Here is a 24,631-nt window from a genome sequence, read left to right as displayed (position 1 = left end):
GCGTTTGACAGCCGCTGTCAAAACCGAAACGCTCTCAGCCGAACGTAAACAAACAAAGAAGGACTTTCTGGCGGATTGGAGAAACTCTGTTGAATTTAACTGGAAATTTAGCACATCTCATCAAAAATGCTTTCGGAAAAGATACGACAGCTAACATTGGTGCTAGAAAAACACGAACTAGAGGTGCGTATTGCTTGCACGCCCTGTGTTGCGTCAAATTAATCTCAATTCCTTTGCACTAGGCCCCCGGCGGAATCGTCTCCATTCAGCTATATTCGGAACTATTTGCGGCCTATCTTTATCAAAATGATCTGTAAGTATACCCTACTTTTAACATCCTTTCACATCATTAAAGGGTTCCTTTCTCCCACCTTGGTTTCCCAGTGCAAATGCTCGGTTTCTTTGGAAGCGCATCCCGCAGAACATGAAAGCCGGAAACGGCGAGCTCGAACAGATGTACAAAGTGTACGTAGCGCTGTGGAACAACAACACGGCCGCCTTCTACAAAGCCATCAACCACGACTGGTCCAAGCACGTGTCCGAGCTGATGTTTGAGCTGAAGGAGAAATTCCAACAGGAAACGATCGCACTCATCGGCCGCGCGTACAGCTCCATCTTCGAGAACGTGTTCGCCGAAATGACCAACCAGACGCCGGACATGATCGAGGACACGTGCAAATCGCTGAGCTGGGAAATCGTGCCCGGGGCCTATCCGCGATTGATCATACCAAAGCGAACGGTGGACGAGAAGCCGATCGTGGTCGGTGCGGAAGCGCAGCTGCACCGGTTGACCGACTTTGTGTCGTTCCTCGAGAACTGAAAGCAGCAGCCCGGGCCGGGTGGATGCGTGGTACGTTTATGATTGTGAGCTTTTTAAGCACAGCGGCACTTTAGTTTGGTGATTATCTCTTACTTCATTACTAAATAAAAGAAGCAATGAATGCGAAATTGTGGCTCTCCCCATCAATACTTCCATCCAATTTACTTCGTTTTCGTAAAAAATCGAATAAAAAATCCTATGCTGGATTCGATTCAGATTCCGGAGTCGACTCTGAACCCGGAACCGGCTCCGGAATCAGAATCGGCTCCGGAATCGGAATCGACCAGCGAATCGCAATTTGCACCGGAAACTATATCAGTATTGACTCCAGATTTGGATCAGCTCCGAAATGAATATCAGTTCTTGAATTGAAATAAGATATTCAGAAGCGAAATCACTCCGGGAATCTTCATAAGTATGGATTGTTTACAAGTAAATTTGGATCCTATGCGGCTAGCGTCAGTGGACCCAAACACCTATTCTTTTGAAGATATCGAAATTGACTCCGCCTTCAAAGCCGATTCTGATTTCAGTGCCAATTCCGATTCCGGAGGCGATTTCGATTCTGGAACCGATCGTGATTCCGGAGCCGATTCTGGAGCTTATTCCGATTCGAAATCCAGATCCAATTCCGGAGGCGATTGTGGAATCGATTCCGGAAACTGATTCTGGACCTACTGACCGCAGAAAACTTCAGAGCTAGCCGGAATCGATTCCGACCAAAATTTCATTTTTCCCATCACTACTCGCTATAGCGGTTGAACATAGCCTGATCTTGCTTATTTCAGGTATTAGTATCGATCTTCAGTCGAGCTGATAACATGGTAATTCTGCAGTATATAAAAATAAGACGCACCAGTCGACTATAAGATGTTTCATTGGTTTAACATTGCTGCACAAAATTCAAAATATAAAAACATACTAAAGTGTGGTCGCTGCTAACTGAACCGTTTCAAATCACGCTTGCAATGGTTTGTATGGTATTATTTTGGATCTATTTGTACAAGAAACTCTTTCTAAATTTCATATGCTTTCATGAAGTGGTCTCTTGGGACCATACGGTGATTTAAATATGGTTAATTAGAGCAAATTTATCGACTCTAATGACCATTCTGTTTTTAACGATTCGAAGCAGACAAAGAGGAAAGCGAAAGATATTTCGAAGGCCTATAAGCTATACCGCCTGACTGTTGCTAATAAATTTAAAAAAATCACACAGGCATTCTATTAGTTATGTGAGGTCAAATTGAATAAGCATTCTCACGAGGTTTAGAAAACCACGCTATTTAATTTTTTATAAGCAATAAAACTATGAATCATACTACTATTTCGTGAATAATTATTTATATCCTCTTGATTTCTTCTTCATCTTCTTTGGCACAACAACCGTTGTCGGGTCAAGGGCTGGCGTAATGGACTTGGCTTTCAGTGACTTATTGATACCCCGTAATAGGATGGTCAGTCCTGCGGATGGGGGCACGGTTCATTCGGGGCTTGAACCCATGACGGGCATGTTGTTGAGTCGTACGAGTTGACGACAGTATCACAAGACCGATCCACTACTTGATTTACTACGTATTAAAGGAGTTTTGGATGATTCTCAAATTAAGATTGCATTCGTTATTCAATTTATTGCTTAAAAATAAATTTTTATTTCAAAAATGTACGATGGCGATGCCAAATAGTAGAAACAATTCAACATTATTTGGGAAACAATCAGTAATTCAAGGGATGAGTTAAAGTAAATCGTGAAACGTATTCTAAAGAATTCGTGAAGCATCCACAAATCCTTAAGAAATAACTAAAAAACAATGCAGAACTTTTTATTATCAGCAATATTATCATTAATGATTTCAATTTTAACGGAAAATGGTTTTCAAATTTTAATGATCTTCAAAACATATGCTGAGCGTTAGCATGAACGCGGAGCCAAACGATCGTGCATATTAAGCAATAAATTACCAGTTTACATGTGCATCAGTGGCGTAACAAAAAAGAGATAATCATAAATCCAATGTCTCCATCCGGCTGTACCTGCGCTAAACGAACTTTAACAACCCTTTCGCCCTTAACGCTTAACTTCTCGCCCAAACTCCCAAAAAAGCCGATTATGCTTCCCCCATTGCTTAAAAACAGCTTGCACTTTGCAAACCTTCAACACTTCTTTCACACTTTTACATCAACCCGCTACCCGTAAACGCGACCCGACGCGACTCCGGTTAACAAGATTGCTTCAACGAGGTTACCCATTTGCACGAAAATGTCCTCACATCACGCACCCTCCGTGCATGGGACAAGTACACAAGTGCTGGTTCTTCTAACGCTTCTCTCCTCTTGCAACCTGCAACGGACCGATTACGATGCCATTGCGGTCAAAATCAAATCTCATTAATCAATTATTAATGGGTGCCGGTGCCGGTTTGCCAAACCAAAACAGGAACCGCCGAATGCCCAAAATGATGCTACAGTGCAAAGAAAAAAAAAACAGCTACTTCCATAATCAAACACCTGCGCAACGTTAATGAGAAAGTACGTGATGCGGTTCGACTCTTGGGCGATGCAAAAAGATGCTGCACGCATGCAGCAAGTCCCCGTGAGCGCAACAGCATCATCCATCCAGCCATCCGTCCTACCTAACACGGAAAAATGTCCCTCGCCGAGCGCACGATGCAAAACCGCGGGTCGTTAGACTGAAATGAAGAATAATCGTGTTTCACCCCAAAATGACGTCTATTACCACTGGCAATTATGGGTAATAATGTGTTTTTAAAAAATGATCTTCCCATTATAAATGGGAGACGAGTGCGCTCGAACGCATCCACGTTTCGTGTGTCCCCACCGACCAAAATGACACCTTAGCGGTCGATGGCGACCTACCAAACGGGGACCTAAAGAGAGGGTAGGATGTGGCTTCCTAAATGCATGCGGTGTGGCTGCATCTTTGATTGAATTTTGCACCAAACCACACTGCCAACTGCACTAAGCAGAGCAGCGAGCTTTTGCAAGCGATCGCGAGGCTGGGGAAGTGGAGATCGCGAGGATCTGCCAAAACCCATCTATTACGGTGATTTTTTTCGCAAATTTTCACAGCCACAAGGCCGACACGCAACACGACAGCACAGGTTCCAAGCGGAAGAGGATGGTGTGGCATGGCCAGCACCGGCACGAAGATCGCCTTACATCGCCGGTAGCGATTAATCAATAAATAATTTACTGCTCAATGAGCGAGGCGTTCTCGAGCGTTCCCCGTGCGGTTCCCGGCCGTGGATCGTGCAAGTGGCTCCCCGAAGGCTTACGCTGTTGGGTTGTTGCGTTATGTACGTTTTTTGGTCGCTTTCCCGCTTGCAAGTGCAGTGGGGCGATGCGTCTTTGCAGATGATGATGGTTGATAATGCTGATGACGGTGGAACACGTGCGTTTTTTTTGCGAAGGCAGTAACGGTCTTTGACAAATGAGGTTTTATTTCGCTTTTAAACATCTTTTAACGTCCATTTGAATGAAATGCATTTTATGATAAAAGCTATTGAGCATCTAATGGCTGTACTTATGCTAGCTCAACGTAGATGGAGCCACTATCGAACTTTACAAAGTTGTTTGTTGATGTTGATGATTTTATAATATTCTTCTGTTTGTACATTTTTCTTTTGTGTAATTTAGAGGATGTTGTGAGAAATTTGGGTAATTTTCATACATTCCTTAAAATTTTCCTTACATTTTTGATAAATCTTGGAAAATGTCGTGGTATATGTTCATATTCATATTTGGTTTCGTGGTTAAGTCATCAACTCATATGACTTAACAAACATGGCCGTCATGGGTTCAAGCCTAGAGTGGATCGTACCATTATACTTAGGACTGACTATTCTGCTATGAGTAATAATCAATAAGTCACTGAAAGCCAAGCTTACTATTGATATACACTGTACAGGCAGGCCTTGATCGACAATGGTTTTTGTACCAAAGAAAAAAATCATATTTGCTATTACTGTGAAATCTCTTGAAGATGCAGTGTCTTCAAGATGAAGAATTGTTTCTTTACGGTTATCATTTTGACGGCCCGGACATATTCCTTACATTTTATGTCTTTTCAAGATGATTTTTTTCCCTAATGCGAATATCCTCCAAGCTGTATATGCATTTTGGCAGCCAAAATCATCTAAGATGAATTTTTGGGTTGCAGTTCATTGTGGTTTTTTGAATACTTCATAGCAACACCTTCATTAGTTTTTTTCAACATAAATATCTCTCTAAGCAAGCCATCCCTTCAAGATTCACCTCAGAGGGAGAGATTTCTCTGTATTTGTAAAATTTTATCAGCATTTGTACAGATTCACCAACATTCACCAATATGCTCATTCTTCAACTAAAGCTTTTTTTTATCAATTTAAATGATTGACTGTATTTCTAAATATGTTTTTCGTCATTTTCTCTAAACCCAGAACCAAGCATCATGGTAGCAATTTGGGGCTGTCTATCATGGGGAAAAATGACCACCGAAAATTTGCACGACACTGATAAGGCACCTCGTCATACCTAATATCCTGCCACGTAAGCTTGAAGCAAGTTCAGCTGTTACTGTCAGAGCTAGTAATAAAGTGATTTAATACAAACGGTTCCAAAAAACTAAAAATTAATAATGGATCTTAATTTTGTGTCTATCTTACCTATTCTAGAAGTCTGGCTTTTTCTAACATCACAATATAGCCAACCATTGAAAACATAAAAATTGGGAAATTGATACATATATAAATGCTATTTATTATTAAATATCTTTTGAAATTATTTTAAGGAGTTCGGCTTCACCTACCTTTCTCTGTAGCAAAAACAGTGTTTCAATCCTTATTAGTTTGGCAAAATTTCAACGACCTACTTACAAGTCAGTTTTTCGAATTAAATTCTGAAACATGCTGAAAAGATTTCAATGGAAATCTATTACAAAAAAATGATTTGATAATATTTTCATATAACTGAAGAATTTGTAATTTTAAATCAATTTCGTTATAACCATTATGGCGTAATCGGAATTACAACGAGTAGCACAGTCTGGAAAATAAGCAGCCACTTTCCCAAACTCGATCGAAGAGGAACGATAGTACCAGTTGCCTAGATACAACGGTTGCTCTAGTTTATTTAATGAGTATCCTGCTAAGTTATGCGTACAATATGGCAAAATGTTCAAAAACATCAAAGGAAACCATCATTTTATGTCATTTTGACAATCTCTAAGATCGTTCCCGAATTCGATCGAGTTTGTGGCTGAAGAACTTTTGAAGAATCACATTGAAATTTTTATGTAGTCTTTTTTAGTGAAATATAAAAGGCGTCATTTCCATCTACCACTATTCTACTTCAAAGGTATGTTTTAACGTTTACTTGTCCCAAGGAAGTTTATCAAAAACAATGGCTTTTCCATTAAAAAAAAAATCCTAGCATCAGTAACAATTTACCTCATATGTTGGTAAAAGCATCTAAAAAAATCACACACTCTCACATTCGACACATTCTTGTGCAGTTTCAACTAAACCTACCCTGTCCGGGATCATTCTCCGTTACACGCGTGCACCCTCCGCCGATCTAATGACCGTGTGTTGCCACAAATCGTTACCGACACCTTTTATGGTGCTGCTGTCGGGCACAGGGCAGCAGCTTGTTTGTCCCTTGTTTATGAAACGGCAAACGCCGAACATAATCAAAAAGAAAGTCGAGGGAAGTAAATCGCTTTTCGCACTTGTCCATTAGAAAAGATACGAGGAAAAGAGGAAGAGAAAATACCAACCAAGCAAAGAGCATTAGACTCACCTTTCCCATTCTCGCTCGCTCTTTCCTTCCCTATTCCGATTGGCATTCCGCACACCGACAAAATCACGCAACGATGCCGAAAGACACGCGAAAGGACGCGCTTCTTCCTCTGTCGTCGGTTAAAAAGGGCCAAATTGCAGGGAACGGGCAGCTCATTTGCAATAATTTGAGCTAAACTTAATAAATTACGCACCGCGGCATGTTAGCCCGATAGCGCTGCAGTGTAGCGCTGTCCGGTGCGCGCGATACACGCGCGTACAAAGGATGCGCAAAACGATATCAGGGGGGAAGAGAATGCATAATCGATGCCAACCGGATCGACCGGTCGGGGGGGTAAGGGGCAGGTGCACCAGCACGATGATTGATTCGTTGACGCGTAGTTGGCCACAGTTTGCGCGGGGCAGTGATTGCAGAGTGCGGCTGTGCTGCGATCGAGGCGCGGTAAAATGGCCCGCGGGAGACAAATCGGACGGAACGAAAGCGAAATTCCATCCTACTTTTGATGCCTTGTTAGCGTTAGCGACGCGTCAGCCACGGGTGGTTTGGGTACGGTGGTTGATAATACGTTTGCGCAGCAGCAATTGCACCGGGTGCAGCAGCAATCGAAGAACCCCCCTCCCGGACACGCACCGCACCGTGTTGGACTCGCGACAGGGATGGTTCGTATTTTTTAATATTATTGCATCCTTTTTGCATCCTTTTTTGTGCATTTTCATTTATTCAGTTTCATTGCACACTAAATACACTCACACACACGTATACAAACGCTCATGCACTAGCTGTTGCTTTTGATGCGCTCTTTTGGTTGCGTACACTTTTTAGTTTTGCTCAACCCGATGTGCATACAATGCACATTGCAACACATTTGCGCGTACCCGACGGTACCGTGTTGCGTGTAGTGGAGAAGGGGATTTGTTGGCCCTGGTTACAGGCTATTATGTGGCGGTGGAGCTTGTTTTTAATGCTTCATTCAAACATCCATTGCACTTTATTTTGGCGGGGCTTCATCAACATTCAGTGAGAGTGGAAGCTGCCGATCAACAGTGCGCGGCGGGAAAGGCTTATCAAAAAGGGAGTTTCATTGCAGTATCATTGCTTTCGTTCGCCCGTTTCGGTGACTTTAAATGCTGTGTTGTTTGTCCGTGAGTTGATGGCAGATGGTTGTTCAAAAGGTACTGTGTAAACGTTATTAGAGGGCGATGTAGTAAAAGCGTAATTTTTAGTGCCGCTTGTAATTATGTTAAGGCTTCATATGATGGAAATTAGCTCTAGTGGTGGAAGGCACTAACAAAAAGGCGTCATTCTGGTTAGTCTACTACAGAGAACTAACAAATGCTGATGAAAACGATTTTAAATGAATACTAAAAAATACCTTGGATTTCGTTATTATTCTCATTATTGGCTTAGTGGTTTTCGGACGAATTGTTTGTTAGCTTTTAATAAGTCCATTTCATAGACAATCTGTAAAGGACTTTGCAGAACAAAAGCCTACGGAGTCGTAATTCTTGTAAAAATGCATAGGTAATAGTTTTGTGCATTCATAAACCCGTAATTTGATGTTGATTCCCAATTCAGGGCAATTCAATCACAACATATCATATTATAGAATTTTTCACGAAAATATTTGTAGGTGTGTGATTTGAAGTAAGGGCTCGTTTGGATGATGTTATCCACAATCCGATGTATTCCTCCTTTCTTTAGTAATAGATCCTATCATCTAGTGCAGTAAGGATAAGACACAACTTCACACTGCTGCTAACCGTTTAGAAATTAACTGTGAACTAAAACATGACTGTCTCCTTGTCCATCCACTCTATAGTTGCAGATTATAGGCGAAAGAGTGTCGCAGAGCGCAGCGTCGCTGGCTTCAAACAAATTAAAGGTAATTATCTCGAAACTACGAAGCCAACTGACAAGAAACTGGGTTGTCTGATCTGAACGTGATTTTAATCTTGCACAGTTTTTTTGTCATTCTTCGTAGCTCATTTTGGGACCATACTAGCGCTTTGATACGCTCTTTTATGTTTTAACTATACATATTGACTAATTGAGATTCAAATGCTAAATTTCTAGGCTTTAATTTCTAGGTTCTTAATATACGGTTTGTCAACCAGAGGTACAAAATACGTTCCGTTATCGAGAGAGATTCAGTTACGGTTTCGAGACCGAGCTCAGTTCGAGTCAGAATAAATTCCTGGATTGACAGGGTATGATTTCAATATCAGTTTCAAAATAAGTTGAAATTCGTTGACAGTTCCAAGACCGATATGCGAACAACATCAGTGTGAGTTAAGTATCACTACAGGTATGAGTTAAGTATCACTTCCAAGACTATGAGTTCATAAGCATTTCCAGGATCTACATGAGTTAACCATTAGTTCCTGTACCTATATGGGTTAATTATCAGTTCCAGTATCGATATGAGTTGTGAATCAGTTTTAGGATCGGTAATGGATCATTTTCAGTTCCAGAACCGATATAACCGAATTCGGAGATACGAGGTTTTCTAAATTTGACAGTTCGTTGAGCAAATTGTACTAATTTGACACATCAATTGTCAAATGCCAAATAATTTCCCTTTAAATCGAATGTGAAAAACCGGTCGTTTTCGGTCCCCATGAACCGTGCATCTTGGAGAGCGCTTGTATTAGATTTTAAATACTAGAATTAATCTATCGATTTAAAGAGGCGAATGAGGCGAATCGGCCAAAGTCTCTATAAAAATAATTATAATAATATAAAGTATCAGTTCCAGAACCAGTGGGCATTTACAGGACCGATATGGCTTCAGGATAAGTTCCAGAACCGATTTGGGTAAGTGGTCAGTTCCAAGATTGATATAGATTTAGGAGCAGTATGAACCCAGTATCAGTGACAGGAATGGTATGATTTATGTTTGAGTTCCATGGTCAATATGGGTTAGTGATCTGTTCTAGTAATTATAAGGACTGATGTATTTACCCTTGTTTTGTAAGAAAAAAGGAATAATTATCCGGTTATTGATAGTCCAATTAAAAATTTTTAGTAATTAAAATAGGTGGGCTGTTAAATTCATATTTTTAGTAGAATTTTTAAAGGTTCTGTGTCTTAAAGTTGTTTTTCATAACCCATCCAATCACCATACTTGCTATACGAACACGACCGCGGATCTCCACACTTAAAGCTCAAAGAGAGTTAAATCAACCAACGATTTAAGTATGATGAATTTTAAAATTTTCAAAGCAAAATACTATGTATGGAGCGTTTCGAAATCAATATCAAATCAACAAACAATCTATTTTTTCCACTTCATTATTTACGACTTTCGGAACCGTTCACCATCACCCGGGCCGATAGACCGATGCCTGTCACACAATCGTCTAATCGCACCATTTAATCGTTCCTACCCGATGGTTAGTTAATTTTTAAACCCTACCCTTCCCATTGCACTGTACCATTAGCTCACCTTTTCTTTCCAATGCTGCACTCGTTCCACCACCAATTTCCCTCTTTGGGTTTGGAAAAATCACTCGAAAAGCCGGTGAAGCACTCCTCCCCGGTCTCTAGCGTGCAATCGTCCTTTCGAGCTCATCCCATCCACCACCACCGACCCGCATACAAATGATGATGATACCGATGGGCAGCCCGGTGAATGAGACCCCATGACCGACCGATGATTATCGGTTTGCTCGAGTAGCAGCACTTCGGTTCCGTTTTTCCCATACGAACTCGTTTCCGGCACAGGCACCAGCAGGATCAACCGGACAGGCACCCTGGACTGTGTCTAATTATGTACGTGCCGTGTTACGTGGGCCACCAGTCCCTCGCCTCCCTTTCACTCCATTCCATAATTAATGAACCATTGACCCCTGTGCACGCGCTCGGTTCACGCGCTCTACGTGCGCTGTGCTGCAACTGTTGCTCTATAGGAGGAGGCACCCAACTCTTTACAGGATACGCGGCACCCAACTACCAGTGTGGATCTGAAGCCATGTTGGGTGTAAGCTATTCGTACGATTCAAAGCGGGATCGTTCTCCGGGGCGTAATGAGACAGAAAAAGAGCCCTTTAGACGGTTCATTCCCTGCGTACTGCAGACTACGCAGCAAATCGTTCACTTTTCCGAGGAAGTGCGTCCCTTGTACTGGCGTTAATGGATTCAATATTTCTACTTTCTCCGCACCCCATGCACGTGCCAGGACGGGCCCGTGCACATCCGCTCTTCCGATTGTGTTCCGTGGTACATCGGGCACGCCTTCCAATCGGAGTTGTGCAGGGAAACTCGAAAACAGCGCATTTTCCTCTGGCGCGTCAGCCATCCTGCGACCATTTACGATTGCACCGTTCTTCGCCGGAATTGTTCCACCCTGTGGCTGTGAGCGCTGTCGCTGTCGATTTGCATAATTAGAAAACATTCCGCCAGCGGCAGCAACCGAAGCAGCCCCGGTGCCGGTTCGGTTTGTGCAAAAATAAAGTCAAATATCCTTTGAGCGGTTGCGACAAAGCAACGCCCACCGCGAGGCGAGCGGGAATCGAGCCAACCTCAGGAGCCAGTCGGTTTCATCTCCGCCGCGACACAGCGCAAGGTTTCGAAAAATCAACCACAAAAGCGCCAGCGTCTGCAAAAGGATGTGGGCTTGGCAACCTTTCTCGTGCCGAATACTGTGCCACGATGATTGTCGCTTACCGCCTGACGGAGCGAATGGGGGCCACCCCGTTTTACCCATCCCTGTGTGTGTCTCTCACTCTCTCTCTCTCTCGTTAGGGTGATTAATTTGCGATGAAATAATTGCAATCTTGGGGCCAATTTCCTTTGCGCTTCTTCCGTGATTCCGCCCAAGGAGGGAACTGCTGCCTGCGAGCGGTTGGGTTGGTTGAATAAAATTACGGGTTCGGTGTGTTTGTGTGTGTTCGTGTGTGCTGCGCTCGGTCGGCGTTTTGAGCCGTGTGATATTCGGCTGGTAAAACGTGTAATTCGATTAAATTTAGAACAATCAAAGGTGTAATGGTCATTAGTGTGTGATTTGTAAAGTGAGACTGGTGGTTTTGTGGATCTCGGTTTGGTTGAAGGAATCGGTTGAAAGGGAATGGCAAATTTGAGATTGTTTCAGCATTTGATAGAGTGGAAAATTGTATTCTTGAATTCATACTTTGAAGGAAATGTATACATATGTATACTTACAAAGAGTATATGCTGTAAATATAATGATTGCATAGACATTGTCAGAGTTTCCCGTGATTTATCAAGGCTTTTCTCACGATTACACACAATTTTATCACAACTTTATTACAATCACTTGTAATAAACATTGGGAAACATACCAATAAATTTGAGATATGTCAAACAATATTGATGCAGATTCAAAGTCATTCTTGGACAGACGTTCTTGGAAAATTTGTAAATTATAATAAATTTGCTTACATCGATGTATGATCTGAATTTCCTTCAATATTACAGGGCTTTCCAGGAGTTCTCATAGCTGTGGGACACTTTATTGACTTCTTTTTACAAGAAATGAACTTCATACGAAGGGAATTGAAGCCTATAGCAGCTTTTTTGGATAAATCCAATAGGATTTTTTTCCTGGAGCCTGTCCAAAAAGAATGCCATAGAATCCATTTTCCGTCATATGAAGTTTACTTCCCATAAGAAAGAGTCAAGAAAGTGTCCCACGACTATGAGAACCCCTGGAAAACCTTGTATTCAGCAATATTTATTTATTTGTTTATTTGCTATAATCTATATGGCCTTATTATTACCTAAGGGTTTCTCGTAGATAGATAATTAACAAACATTATAATTAGGTATAATGAAGCTTTATTAGCAACTCAATCAATGAAAAAATCGAATTGTGATCATATGAACCGCATACCAAAGATATCAAAGCCAGTTTTCTGTAGAATAATATAACATTACAGAGCTTCTAGTGATAAACTCCTTATGATAATTATATTACACATAATTATTGCTTACAGTGTTGAACAACAGTAAATCTAGGCTTATAGCTATAAATTATTTAAACAATCAACTGATAAGTAGGGTTTTTTATGATAATGAAACAAGTCTAATGTTCAAAGTTGTTTTGGGTATAGGCAAACGTACATGACTCGCTTTAGAAACATTACAAAAATTCGATGTCAACACAGCTCTAAATGGTCAAAAGAAGAGGACAAGGCTTTTTTCGAAAACAAAAGGAACACCTAGATTAAATATTTCAAGCATCTAAAACACATCTTTGTTTCACCAGAACCTGGCTCACATGAAACATGAAAGTTCTTTGCCTAGCTTGAAAAGAAAATCGCGTCTAGATATCTTTTCTGTTGTAAGTTCTTTGCACAAAACCCAATCATTGTTTCCCGCCAAATCCAGCATATTAAAAAAAATGAAGGAACAGGCCATCTTCTACTAGCACTTTTCACGGAGTACTGTCTACGCATACTTTCTACCCAGTGCTGCCAAACTTGCAGAAGCACATCTGTCACTCGTTGACATCAGATATACCAGTATTTTGTCAATGGGACAAAAATGTCCCATATGGCGGTTCTAGGATAAAAATGTTTTTTTTTTTTTAAAGAGCCATATGAGATACAATTATTTTCATGAGCGCATTCGAAAGATCGTTTAAAATAAATAAAAGTCAGAATACTTCAATGGTTTGTCACGGCGGCAAGCGGAATAACACACCTTTTTCGAGTGCGATGGGACAAAAAAGTCCCATCGGCGGTTCTAGTGTTAAAAACGCTTGTTGTTTCATTGAATTAGCATATTCCGGGCGAAAGAAAGAGTGTTGTTGATAACGCCTCAACAGATTCATTAGAAAAGTTTATAAAATTCACTCACATTTTTGCCACAAACCTTTTTTACTTTTTTACTTTTTTTTTGAGCACCCCTGCATCGATATTTTAATGACTGCGTCCATAGTTAATACGAGTATAGTTGAAGACGGAATGCGATGCGTGTGGCACATTATTTTAATAAAATACAAAATTGTGCCAACGCAATAGACTTCTATAGGTGTTGCGTAATTTTTAAATGAAACTGACCAATCCAGCATACCCTTGAAAAGGCATACAAAAGGAAAAAGAGCTTTACTATTTTCCATTAGCAGAAGCAGAAACCATTTCCCATTGGAACATTTCTAAGAGGATTTCAATTTCACATGAACAATTAAACGATTATTTTTAACAAAATTGTACCATTGTGGTAATTATTTTCATGCATTCAGATCATGCACCGCAAAATACATGCATAATAAGTAACGTAAAAAATAAAATTACTTGTAGTAAAATGGATAAATATCAGATTGAAAGTCAGTAAATATTTTGTTCCACATCGGAATGTAATATTTTTTTCTATAATTATTATTTTTTTATGAATGTAATAAACACATACACTTGTGTGTATAATGTGTAATAATCACTATTAATTAACTTTATTACTTCACTGCAAATGAGCTTTCTTCCATTGATAAAATTTGTTTGCAAACAATCAGTAACGTTCCTACCGTCAGTATTATAAACGCTTAAGTGCATTTCAATTACTAAAGAAACATATTAAACTCCCATCGTATAAAAACCGAACACCAGTAAAACGACAAAACCTGCATCCCTCCCCATTTGCCCCGCCTCGAAACACGTCCCGTCCGGCCCCGGCCGAAAACCAAAACTTTGCGCGCTTAAACGATTCCCCTTAACCGTATTAACCCCTCAGCTGCAGTGGCGCCGCTACCGAAGCGATCAAACTCAAACTTACACCGGCTTCACTGCCACCATGCTTGCCCCATGTTGTCGGCCGTGGAAATCGACACAAACCACCATCGATGCCACCGCACCACCGATCGCTTGCCGCAGCACACTAATTTGATTATTGAGGAAATCTGTCCGTTTACCGAACCGAACGACGCCGGGGAATCGACCTCGGGGCAGGTTCAGGACATGTATATGCGCGGGCGCGCGTGTGTGTGTGTGTCGTAAGGGGGATAACAATTTCCACCAGCGCGAAAGGAAAAGGCAAAACGACACGATCTAAGGGCAGAACATGAAGGAAATAACAGCGGACCGTCAGACGAAAGGAAAGAAAAATGAGCCACACCGACGGGCAAACTTCGATCGAGCTTCGATATCCGGGGGGTTAGATTGAGGGAAAACGAGGAGGACAAAAACACATATAAAGCAATTTCCCTTCCCTCTCACGCAAGCTCCCCTTCAACAAACTTTGAGCAGGTGGCAGGTTTTCTCTAACACTTTGCAGCACGTTGGCTTTCCTGCTGGCCCAGCGTTCCAGGAGGTTTCCAACCGACCCCGACGGACACTGCACTGGCACTGTTGGGCCAAAGGAAGGGGGGAACAACACTGTCAAACGCTTGTGCTCTGGTTCTGGTACCGCACCTGGTGCACCTGAAAAATTGCCCCCCCCTTTTTACCTTTCACCGACCGTGGAGATGGTCACTGTGAAAGGTCATTTTTCCACCTTCCAAGACAGTGTACCGGGACAGAAGGGACAGAGAGGACCCCAGGGTCGGATTGGGCGCAAAACCCATCCGGTGCCCGTACGTTTACCCTGGTGCTTATATTTCATTCCTTCCGACGTACTGGGGCGTCCCGGTGGCGACTACAACCACCACCAACATCAACAGCAGCAGCAGATAGCACATCCGGCAGAGTGTGAGTGCTCCGGATTCAGGTACACTCGCACCCTCCCACGTGGCTGCATGTCCGTGGGAAGTGGGTAGGTGCATTAGCAACAAAACAGCGCAAAAAAAACGAGGGAGCCATCCTGGCGATCCACTGGCAAAGTGCCTTCGGGCTGTACACAGGGTCGTAAGTCTGCTAGCATGGTGCGTTCGGGTGCGGCAAGCTCACGACCCGCGCGTTCGTGGCAACTCCCCCCCCCCTCCTGTCCAGATGACGAATGTGGTCGACACGGTACGGCGCGATGTTTCCCCGTGGCATCACACGTTGACAGGTATCGCGCCCGGTCGCTCGCATTGTGGCTTCGTCCCACGTACGTCCTTGCGCCTAGCCACAGTGATGTCGTTAACGCTGCTGGAGCTGCTCGCAGTGGTGGTTTGGGTGGTGGATTAAGCTTCCGAGCTAGGAGAGTCCGAGCCAAAGACTGATGAACGGCAACAGCGCGAACCGGGCGCGAATGGGGAAGGCCGCTACGTCCCTTCGGGGCGCGGCGAGTTTCAACCAGGACGAATGTCGTTCATGTGTCGGGTGGCACGAGCGTCGGTCAATTTCTGGAACGGACAACCGTCACACACAAAGCTCGCCCGGCCCGAGACAACGTTTTCGCACATCGTCCTCGCCAGCGCACAGTGGGCAGTGAAAGCGTACCGGTACGGCATAAAGCTGCCAGCACTTTGCCACTCCCGGGTCGGTCGGGTGAAAGAAGGAAAGGAGTTGGGAAATGCTCGTGAAGTGGACGTGTCGGTTCGAGGCTATCGTGCACGTCGGAGCGTGGGGAGAGGGGTGATGGTGCCATCCGGAACGATCTAATGCTTGCCCCGGGGCACCGGTGGCGCGACGGTGCGGGCCCAGGAGTATGGGATGACCCGACGACCGTGCTGATGGTGTGATGCTCGCAACCGGGCACTGCTGCTGCTGTTGCTGTTGCTGATGCTGCCGGTGCTGGTTGGGAAACGTCCAACTAGCTCCATTCCGGTGTCGACCCATGCTGTGCCGGGGATCTTCCGGGCCGGTTCGTGGTTTGCGAAGCACGTTTGCTCGTTTAGCGCTTACCGTTCTTACCGATGTGTTGCTGATCGGTCGTCCCGGGGCGGAAAAGCATTGGAATTGAGTCGTTTATTCTGGGAGATAGCATTTTCCACGAGATTTGGTTTCGTTTCATTAAAAACAATTGTGAGCAAAGCTGATATTGTGAATTGAATATTATTATTTTTTATTAGTTTATTTACTATTAGAGTTTATTTTCTATTGATAATAACTTCATAGTGATATGTCAAAATCGGAAGTATTATTCGTCACAGAATGGAGATTTTTTTTTTCGAAAAATAAGGTTTCTCGAATAATAATATCATTTTTGCTATCTATTTGCTATACTATCGACAAAAAAAGGAAATTTTCATATTTATGTTTCGTGAATAAGGCATTAAGTGTGTCCATAATATTTATAAAAAATAATAAAAATAAGTTAAGAAGGGAAATTTTAGGTACCAATACTTTTCTAACCAATTAGTGTTCTGCAACATGTAAAATAAGGTTTGGTTAGGAAAGCGGATTTAAAATAGCGTTTTTATTTCAATAATATTAAATTAGATGTATTTTAATTATCTTTCCTCCTACTCAAAGGTGCTTTTCTTACCAATCCTACATTAAACCTTCCCCGTACCTTCCCCGTATTATGTTTTGATTTGTGAGAATGTTTTTAATCACGACATTAAATCGCAATAATGAGTTTGTTTTTGTTAAACTTATTTTCATACTCCATCGTATCATATTTTTGTTCGTACTGTCACTGTCAAACAGCACGGATTAACCGACAGCCGGATAAAATGATTGTGTACGTATTATTCAACTGTATTTAACTAAATATAACGTTTGATTGAAATATCAAAGCTTCGAAGAGATCAAATTACGCAAATAAAAACAAAATTTAAGATCTAAATGCTTTCAATTTATAGGTCAAACTGTCTACCTAATCAATAAAGAAAATTACAAAAATACTGGTACAGGCTGGACAAAAATAGACATGTATTCTTTCAAATAAAAACACAAACAAATAAAAAACTTCAAATTTTAATTCTTAAACACTAGAGGAATTTCAACTAGAGTTATTGCTTTAAACAGCTTTAAACTGAAAGTCATAAAATTGTAACTATTATTATTATTATTTAGCAAAAAATCTGACATAAATTATTTTCAACAAAAATTGAATGTCCCTTATTTCTGTAATAATGATAATATAACGATAAAAAAGCCATAAATGTTAGATAATTTCAACTAATTTTTTATTGAAAATATAGAACATTTTATGCTTTCTTTTCAAATGCCTGAATAGTCCCTCTAGGTGTTTGACCGCACGGCATCGTTGCAGCAGATTTCTTTTTTCTCACCAATACCACCACCGCCACCACCATCACCTCAACCGCGTATCCATACGTTCCGTCGGGAGCGTTGTATGTTTGGTTTGCTGTTTTTCCCTCGACCTTTTCCGGAGGAAAATCTTCTGCCCTGTACACACTTCGCCTTGTCCCTCCACGCATCATGCATGCTACATCGAACGAGCACGACGACAACGACGTTAGGCTACGTCGACACTTTTCCTCACACTTTTCCAACCCTGGGCTGCCCCTGTGCCACCCCCAGCCGGACGCAATGCTGGTGTGCTGATGCTACAGCTACTTTTCCGAAACCCGTTCCATTTCCCAAGGCTATCATCGGGATCATCAGTTCTCGCTCGCTCGCTGTGGACGTGGGGTGGAGGTGTTGTTGTCAGTGTGTGTGTGTGTGTGGCACCACCTTCTCTCACTCTTTCCCGAGTGGCGCTTCCCACAAAGGGTAGCTGCCCATCCCCAGTTTCGTGGGAGCTGGCTTGCTGGCTGGCTTTTACCCGACCTCTTTACCTCCCCCCTCCCTCTCTCGGTTTGCTCCCCATACCCTCATACCACTCTCTCTCTCCTTTTTGTCACACTTGTAGCCTTTCAGCGTGGCAGCGCCGTGCCAGGGTGGAACGTTCGCCGCACGCAATCCCGTTTGCTGCTTCCGGCTGAATTTCCCACCCGGAATTACCTCACGCTTCCACGCTTCAACCCAAACCCTCGCCGACCCGCTTCGGCAGAGGCGGGAAAACAATAAAAAAGCAACTCCAACATGCGACCCACACCCGACCCCGACTCGACCCGTGCACGCCTGGGGCGGGGTGACCGGAATAAAGGCTGCTTCTCTGTCCGTTCGTTCGTCCGTCCGTCCGTTCACGACCTACCGTCATTCGAGCCCGTTGTCCCGTTAGGTCTGGGGGAACGGGAAATCCTTATAGATTTCCCCTTGTTTCCCCTTTTGTTATCCGGGCTGACCCGCTGACCCTCGCCTCGCTGTCGTTTTGACCGTTCTGCGCCCGTTGGTGCGGGCTCCTGCCGGGCCGAAGTTAAGCAGCTTTGGGTCTTATTGTAGTCGTCGTCGTCGACGACGTCCCCTGGCATCGCTGCCGTTGACGGCGCTAACGCTGGAGTGCTTTTTGAGAGACGCACGCGAACGCAGGCAAAGGAACGGCAAAGCCAAGCCAAGTCTTGTGGACAAATATTCGTAGACAGTCACAGACGGAGCCGGCTCGGTTTCGCTCTGCGTTTGGGGTTGCCTTCTCTGGCTGGCTCCGTACGATTGTGCGGCCAATAATGGGGTTTCCATCGAACCGTTGTGTGTGTGTGTGTGTGTTTCTATTGTATCCGTGTTGGTTGTGCTTTTCTTGGTTTGGATGGATAAAAATAAAAATCCGCATTCCCGCTGCTGGTCGATTGCTATCGACGCAAGCGGTCGCTCGCGCTGGGATGTGAAATAAACGCCTCCTCGTTTGAAAAGGAGTTAAGCAGCAGCGGTAGCACGGGGAAAGGAAACCGGAAAAGGGCTGCTAAGCAGGCAGGCTAAACACGTGGTGGAATATAAATGGTCACAGGAGTTTTCTTTTTTGGCAGCCAAACGGTTGCACGGAATTTTCCAGGAAGAGAAACTTAATTTGCTCATTTTGCCAGCGTATTGCTTTCCGGTGGAAGATTGAACCAATCAAGCACTCTATTTATATGGTTTTGGGAGACAAACATATTGCATGAAACTCACTTCGTTAAAGTCTTGAAAGAATGAAGTTTGAAGACTAATGGGGCCTTTCACGATACTAGCCAGCTTGTTAATAAGGAGTTCAAACAGTTGGTGGCTGAAATCGTGGAGCAATATCAATGCCAAGTCCAGTAAGAAACGATTAACTTTGAATCCAACGAACGTAAGTTCGTACATTGAATAATTGCAATGCATAATATTGCTATGAACAAACTAGCATGCTATATAGTTTCCGTTTTTGTCATTAAGGCGTAGTTTCTGGCATTTTCTCCATGCGCATTGCCGCGTCTCGGACATACTCGGTTTATGACGATTAATTATTTCGACAAATCTAACGTTATTGTTTTATTGCTGTATAAGTGCTTGTAGATTCTAGGGTAATTGTTTCTGTGATGGTTATTGTAACTCGGTGTTGTATAAAGAGGTTAAAAAGTAATGGGAAATGTATTGTTGCTTGTTCAAAAGACAGAGTAGCTATTCCAGAACCTATCTAATTAACACAATTACTTCCACTAGGTTTATTGCAGAGATGATTGTTATATCCTGGACGACTTGAGTAAATCTAACGACTTACGGGGTTTCTCATTATTTAATTGTTAGTTCCCGTACATTTTTGGATTCGTCTCACTATTTATTCACCTTTATCCATAGTGTTTTTTTATCGTACGCACGATTTAATGGAATCGTCTCATTGCAAATCAATGAAACATACATTTCTGAAAAAAGCTAAATAAATCGAGGCAACGAACCAAACAAAGAAAAGGAAGCATCCAAACATTACCTTGCATCTCATATTCCAAACAAGTTTTCAAACATTTGATCTAATCAGCTAATTTCTACTCAAAAGTAAGAATATTGGAAGTATGTTTTGGGCACTGAATACTGGACAAAAGAAATGTGGACATAACATTTTTCGTGAAAATTATAAATAAATCCTTTAAACCAGGTATGAGTAACCCGAGGCTCTGCGTTGAGCATCGTCTATGCGGTCCACATAGCTTTAAATTTACTGTATTGACGATTAATAAACAATTTCCTCACCTTAATTGAACAGAGAGGTGAATAATAACAATGACAACAGCTTATACATTTAGCAAGTACACTGCAAATGACGAAGAAGAGGAATTCAATAATGGAGTGAATCCACAAATCAGGTGGTCATAGAAAATGTTCAATTTTAGAACAACAGTCTTGCTATTTAGGTGACGACTAACCCCACAAATTCCTGTCAATGCCTCATTCTCACTCAGAAAAATAAGAGAATGCACTCCCCTTTTCCCATCCCGTTTGTTCAACCCTTCATAGCGGGGTAAATGTAATTATCTTAAGTGTAACAGAGCCAAACACTAGTCCTTTCTAATGCCACTTTATTTGTTTCTTCCCTACTCAACACTCGGTCTGTCATCACGATCCCCAATCACCATCCACAGACACAGAGCCCCCTAAAGCCCCCGACAAAACCCGTACGTACGGAAACGGAAAATTGATTCAGTACTCGATTTTATCTCGTTGACATTTTCATTACACCTCTGTCCGCTCGCTCCCCTCGCTGGCACAAAGAAAACGTACATAAATCAAACAGAATCAGACTTCCTCGGCATTCTTGCCGCTTTCGATGGCTCAATTATTTGCAAATAATCAATAAACTCATAACTCCTTACAGGATGCCCGCCCAAGAAAAGGGGAAAACACGCGTGTGCGTGTGTGTGTGTATCAATTTCTTCACCCAACATCCCACTCAAGCAGACAAGTGAAACTCAGTGTAACTGTCAATTAATTGGAAGGGTCAAACTCGTCGTGCTTTGGATTGGACTGGGGTTTCGGGCAGGATGATATCGATTTCACCCGCACGCTGTCAATCTCTGGTAAAGATTTTGATGAAAATGTCCGATCGATGCTTACCCTGCCCTGCTCCATCGCCCACAAATGGAATGAAATCGAAAACAAAGGGGTTACCTCGGGTTACCAGGCACACGCAACTTGCCATCCCATCCAGTGTTCGCCGGCCGGGGGGTATGGTTGCTGTTTGCAAATCCTCGGCATTAGCCTCGGTGGTAAAGATATGTCTCTCCCATCCCACAACGCTCCAACACGCTTGACATATCTCGAGCAAGAAATCACCCCGACGAGCATAACGATCCGTGGAAAGCCTGCCTCCGCGCTCCAGGTGGAATTCTTTGCTCCGGCGAGCGTCGGAGGCGCCGGATCGCATAAATCATGCCCTGCCATGATAATGGTCGGTGACGATGGCCATATCAACCGCCGGTGGTGCGGCCGGTTTCGGTCGGCCCTCGAGGTGACCATGCAAATACATACCGCTTTTGGAGGGAGGCTGGCTGGGCGCTAAGTAGGGCCGATCCCTTCGCTGAGCAGGCTTGCAGATGATGATGACGCTGGTGGATAAAATGATGGCATCGCTGTACGTGCGTCAGTGCACGTGTGTGTGTGTGTGTCACCCCGGGAGCGCTCTAATTCTGACACGTTCCATGTTGGAGGCTTGCTCCTTGTGTACCATCCATCCTCTAGCCTTCCCCGCGCACAGCCGTGTCTCATTATCTATGTAGTGCTTCGCGCGCTCCTATTCCGCCCGGCCGGTGTCGATAATTTCCAACCTCACGCATCGGTGGTGAAGAGGGTTTTGGTCGTCCCCGGGCCGTGGTTCCTCGGGCGCATTCATCATCAACGCGCTACGCCCGGTCTGACGGCCAACCGTTGACAGACCCGAGATCGTGTGCCCGTGTGATGTGTACCGTGATATGGGGCGAATGCTTACGCCCCATTCCACAGGGCTTGCAGAGCTTGGAGTGGATGGTTGGAAAGGGGGTGGAGGAAACAATTGCAGCCACACATTCGCACGTTTCGTGTCGTGTCGGTAGCGCTGCCACACCAGGCCAGATGATGGATGAGTTCCTGGATGAAGCGACTCATGCCACCATTCCGGACCGAAGCAATGCAGCAGCGCAACTCTGTCCGTAACGAAGACGTAAATGGCCCACTCCATGGTACGGTGGCCCTTTTGCCAGGCAGGCGGGCGCCCGTAGGGTAATACCTGCGGATTGCAAGAATGAACTTCTTGGTCGGGCTCTCTAACCTCATTTGTCCCGCCGAACCCCGAGCACCCTATCGCCTAAGTAATCCTATCGCCGCACCAGATGCGTGCCTTTGAGGCATACACAAACGCACACACACAGGGTGGGGGAGATAAAGTGGACGGATACACCGAGCGTGCAGGGAAGACGCATCGTTGCGCGTCCTCGTCGGCAGCAGCAGGCAGCAGCATCCGAGCAGGACATCCGGGAAGCATCCAACAAATGAGGCTCCATCCGCACGGGTCCTTCCATTCCCGGGACCTTCATTCCGGGCTTATGAATTCCATACACCTCCCCTCCCCGAACCACTTACCCTAAATGCCCTTTTTGCCACCACCACCACCACCACCCGAATGTGTGCTTTCCACCGTCCGCCGTGCAAGGATGGCTCGAGACGAGACGAGATAGAAGCACACCCCGAGCAACTCTATCCATCCTAACGACTGGCGTGCCCTGGCTCTGCCAGCATGAACGGTCGCTACTGGTTGCTACTGGTGATGTCGTAATGTTTTGTGTTTGCACGGGCTGGATGGAAGGGTGGCTGTGTCAAAAAGCGGATGCTTTTGTGTGGATGCCGCAGTCTGTGTGTGCGCTTTACGGTACGACGAATCCGCCACCGGGGAAAGTTATTTTTGTTTAGCTGGAAAGTTGCGCCAGTGGGGAGTGTTGGGGGGGGGGGGGGAGAGCGGGGAAGGGTTGCTTTATTTAATTACTGCAACGCACGGTGCAGTTGGGTACGGTCGTACGGCCTTACGGCGCTGTTGCTTGCCGCTCTTTGTTGGATAAGTTTTGTAAGCTTTTTTTGGGAAAAGGTTCAATCAATGGAATTTCAATGCACTACTGAATTCGGTGTGGCTGGTTTATGAAAATCATGTTCTATTTAATTTAGAGTCCATTTATTACATATTTCAAAATACCGTAATCGGTGAACTTCCAAAGTAAGGTAATTTTACAGATTATTGCTTTGAATATATTATTCAATCCAAATTCAATACTAAGAACGAATCAGAATATGTCAATTTTAAAGATACATTTAAATAAAATAATTAACTGATTCTACAATAAAAAGACAAAACAAATCAAATGTCTACAATACATGCATAAGAAATATAAGCATGACAATAAAGCGATTAATAAACAATGGGGGTTTAGTTCATACAAGTAAATAAGACTTACAAATGAATGATGAAAGTATGAAATAAAACAAAGAAATGAAAGAATAAACAAGCAAAAAAAACAAAATTAAGTAAACGAACAAAAAATCAAAATAAGGGGAATAGCAAAAAAATCTTAAACTAATATTTACAAAGTTAATACTAACAGAAGATATATAAATTTCACTATTGTATTAAAAACTATTAGGAAAAAAAATGACAATATAAAAAAGTGTGATGAACTTATGAACAAATCATGAACATATGAAACAATAAAAAAATAATGCTAATAAAAGATGAATTAGATGACAAAAGAACAGAGGCAGATGAAATAATTCAATGAAAATGATGAAACAAGTCAATTCTAACAAAAAAAAGCGAAAAGTAAAGCAAGAAATAAACAATAAAATATGCGCACACCAACACGAACCAAACATGAGTAATATTAAAATAACAAAAGTATGAATAAAAACGATTTACATTCCACAGTTGTATTGCGATTGATTTTTCATCTATTAAAGAACCATTAACCACCGAAAGCAATGCTCAAATCCCACTATCATCCATCCCAGGCGTGGAAGGAGCACGGTCTCGCCGTGCAAGTGCAAGCCTCGTGCCTCGATCGACACTGGCTCAAATAAGTGGCGATGGCGTGATGGAATAAAGTTCATGCCCCAGCTATCAGCACAGACCGGGCTGGGCGTATCAACAGCGCAGATCGTCACCCAACAACGCGCCGGTTTTCCCCGTTGCTCCATGCAGCCGCCTGCCTTCAATAAGAAACAGTCTTCATCGCTGCGGGAGTGCTGTAGCACAGCGCACCAGGCACACGATGGTGGCTCACAAAACACAAACTCCCCCTCGAAAACCATCAACAGCAGCAGCAGCACGGAGCGTCGGTTCGGAGCGAATTGGAAGGATAAAGTGCATAAATTATGTATGCGACTATGACACGCTTCTTGTGCAGCCTCGCGTGTCCTGTGTGTATGTGCGGGTTGA

At 43.3% G+C, this 24,631-nt stretch overlaps 1 protein-coding gene across 1 annotated transcript; it reads left to right on the top strand.

Moving 5' to 3' along the window:
* The first annotated feature begins 18 nt into the window (after nucleotides 1-18).
* LOC120901368 (COP9 signalosome complex subunit 8) lies at nucleotides 19-967 on the top strand. The gene is made up of 3 exons (XM_040309240.1): nucleotides 19-183; nucleotides 243-313; nucleotides 385-967. The coding sequence occupies exons 1-3, from the start codon at nucleotides 127-129 to the stop codon at nucleotides 818-820; spliced, it is 564 nt and encodes a 187-aa protein (XP_040165174.1). The 5' UTR covers nucleotides 19-126; the 3' UTR covers nucleotides 821-967.
* Nucleotides 968-24,631: the final 23,664 nt, after the last annotated feature.

This window comes from Anopheles arabiensis, chromosome 3, assembly GCF_016920715.1.
Source record: "Anopheles arabiensis isolate DONGOLA chromosome 3, AaraD3, whole genome shotgun sequence".
NCBI classification, from domain to species: Eukaryota; Metazoa; Arthropoda; class Insecta; order Diptera; family Culicidae; genus Anopheles; species Anopheles arabiensis.
The sequence above is the reverse complement of the archived record's forward strand: the minus strand, read 5'-3'. Positions and strand labels throughout refer to the sequence as shown.

What these genes read in the sequence shown, in the direction of transcription:
- LOC120901368 (XM_040309240.1), top strand. Translation starts at nt 127, where the DNA reads ATGCTTTCGGAAAAGATACGACAGCTAACATTGGTGCTAGAAAAACAC. An exon ending in TAGAAAAACACGAACTAGAG is followed by an intron (nt 184 to 242) that starts GTGCGTATTGCT and finishes CCTTTGCACTAG; the next exon opens with GCCCCCGGCGGAATCGTCTC. An exon ending in TATCTTTATCAAAATGATCT is followed by an intron (nt 314 to 384) that starts GTAAGTATACCC and finishes TTGGTTTCCCAG; the next exon opens with TGCAAATGCTCGGTTTCTTT.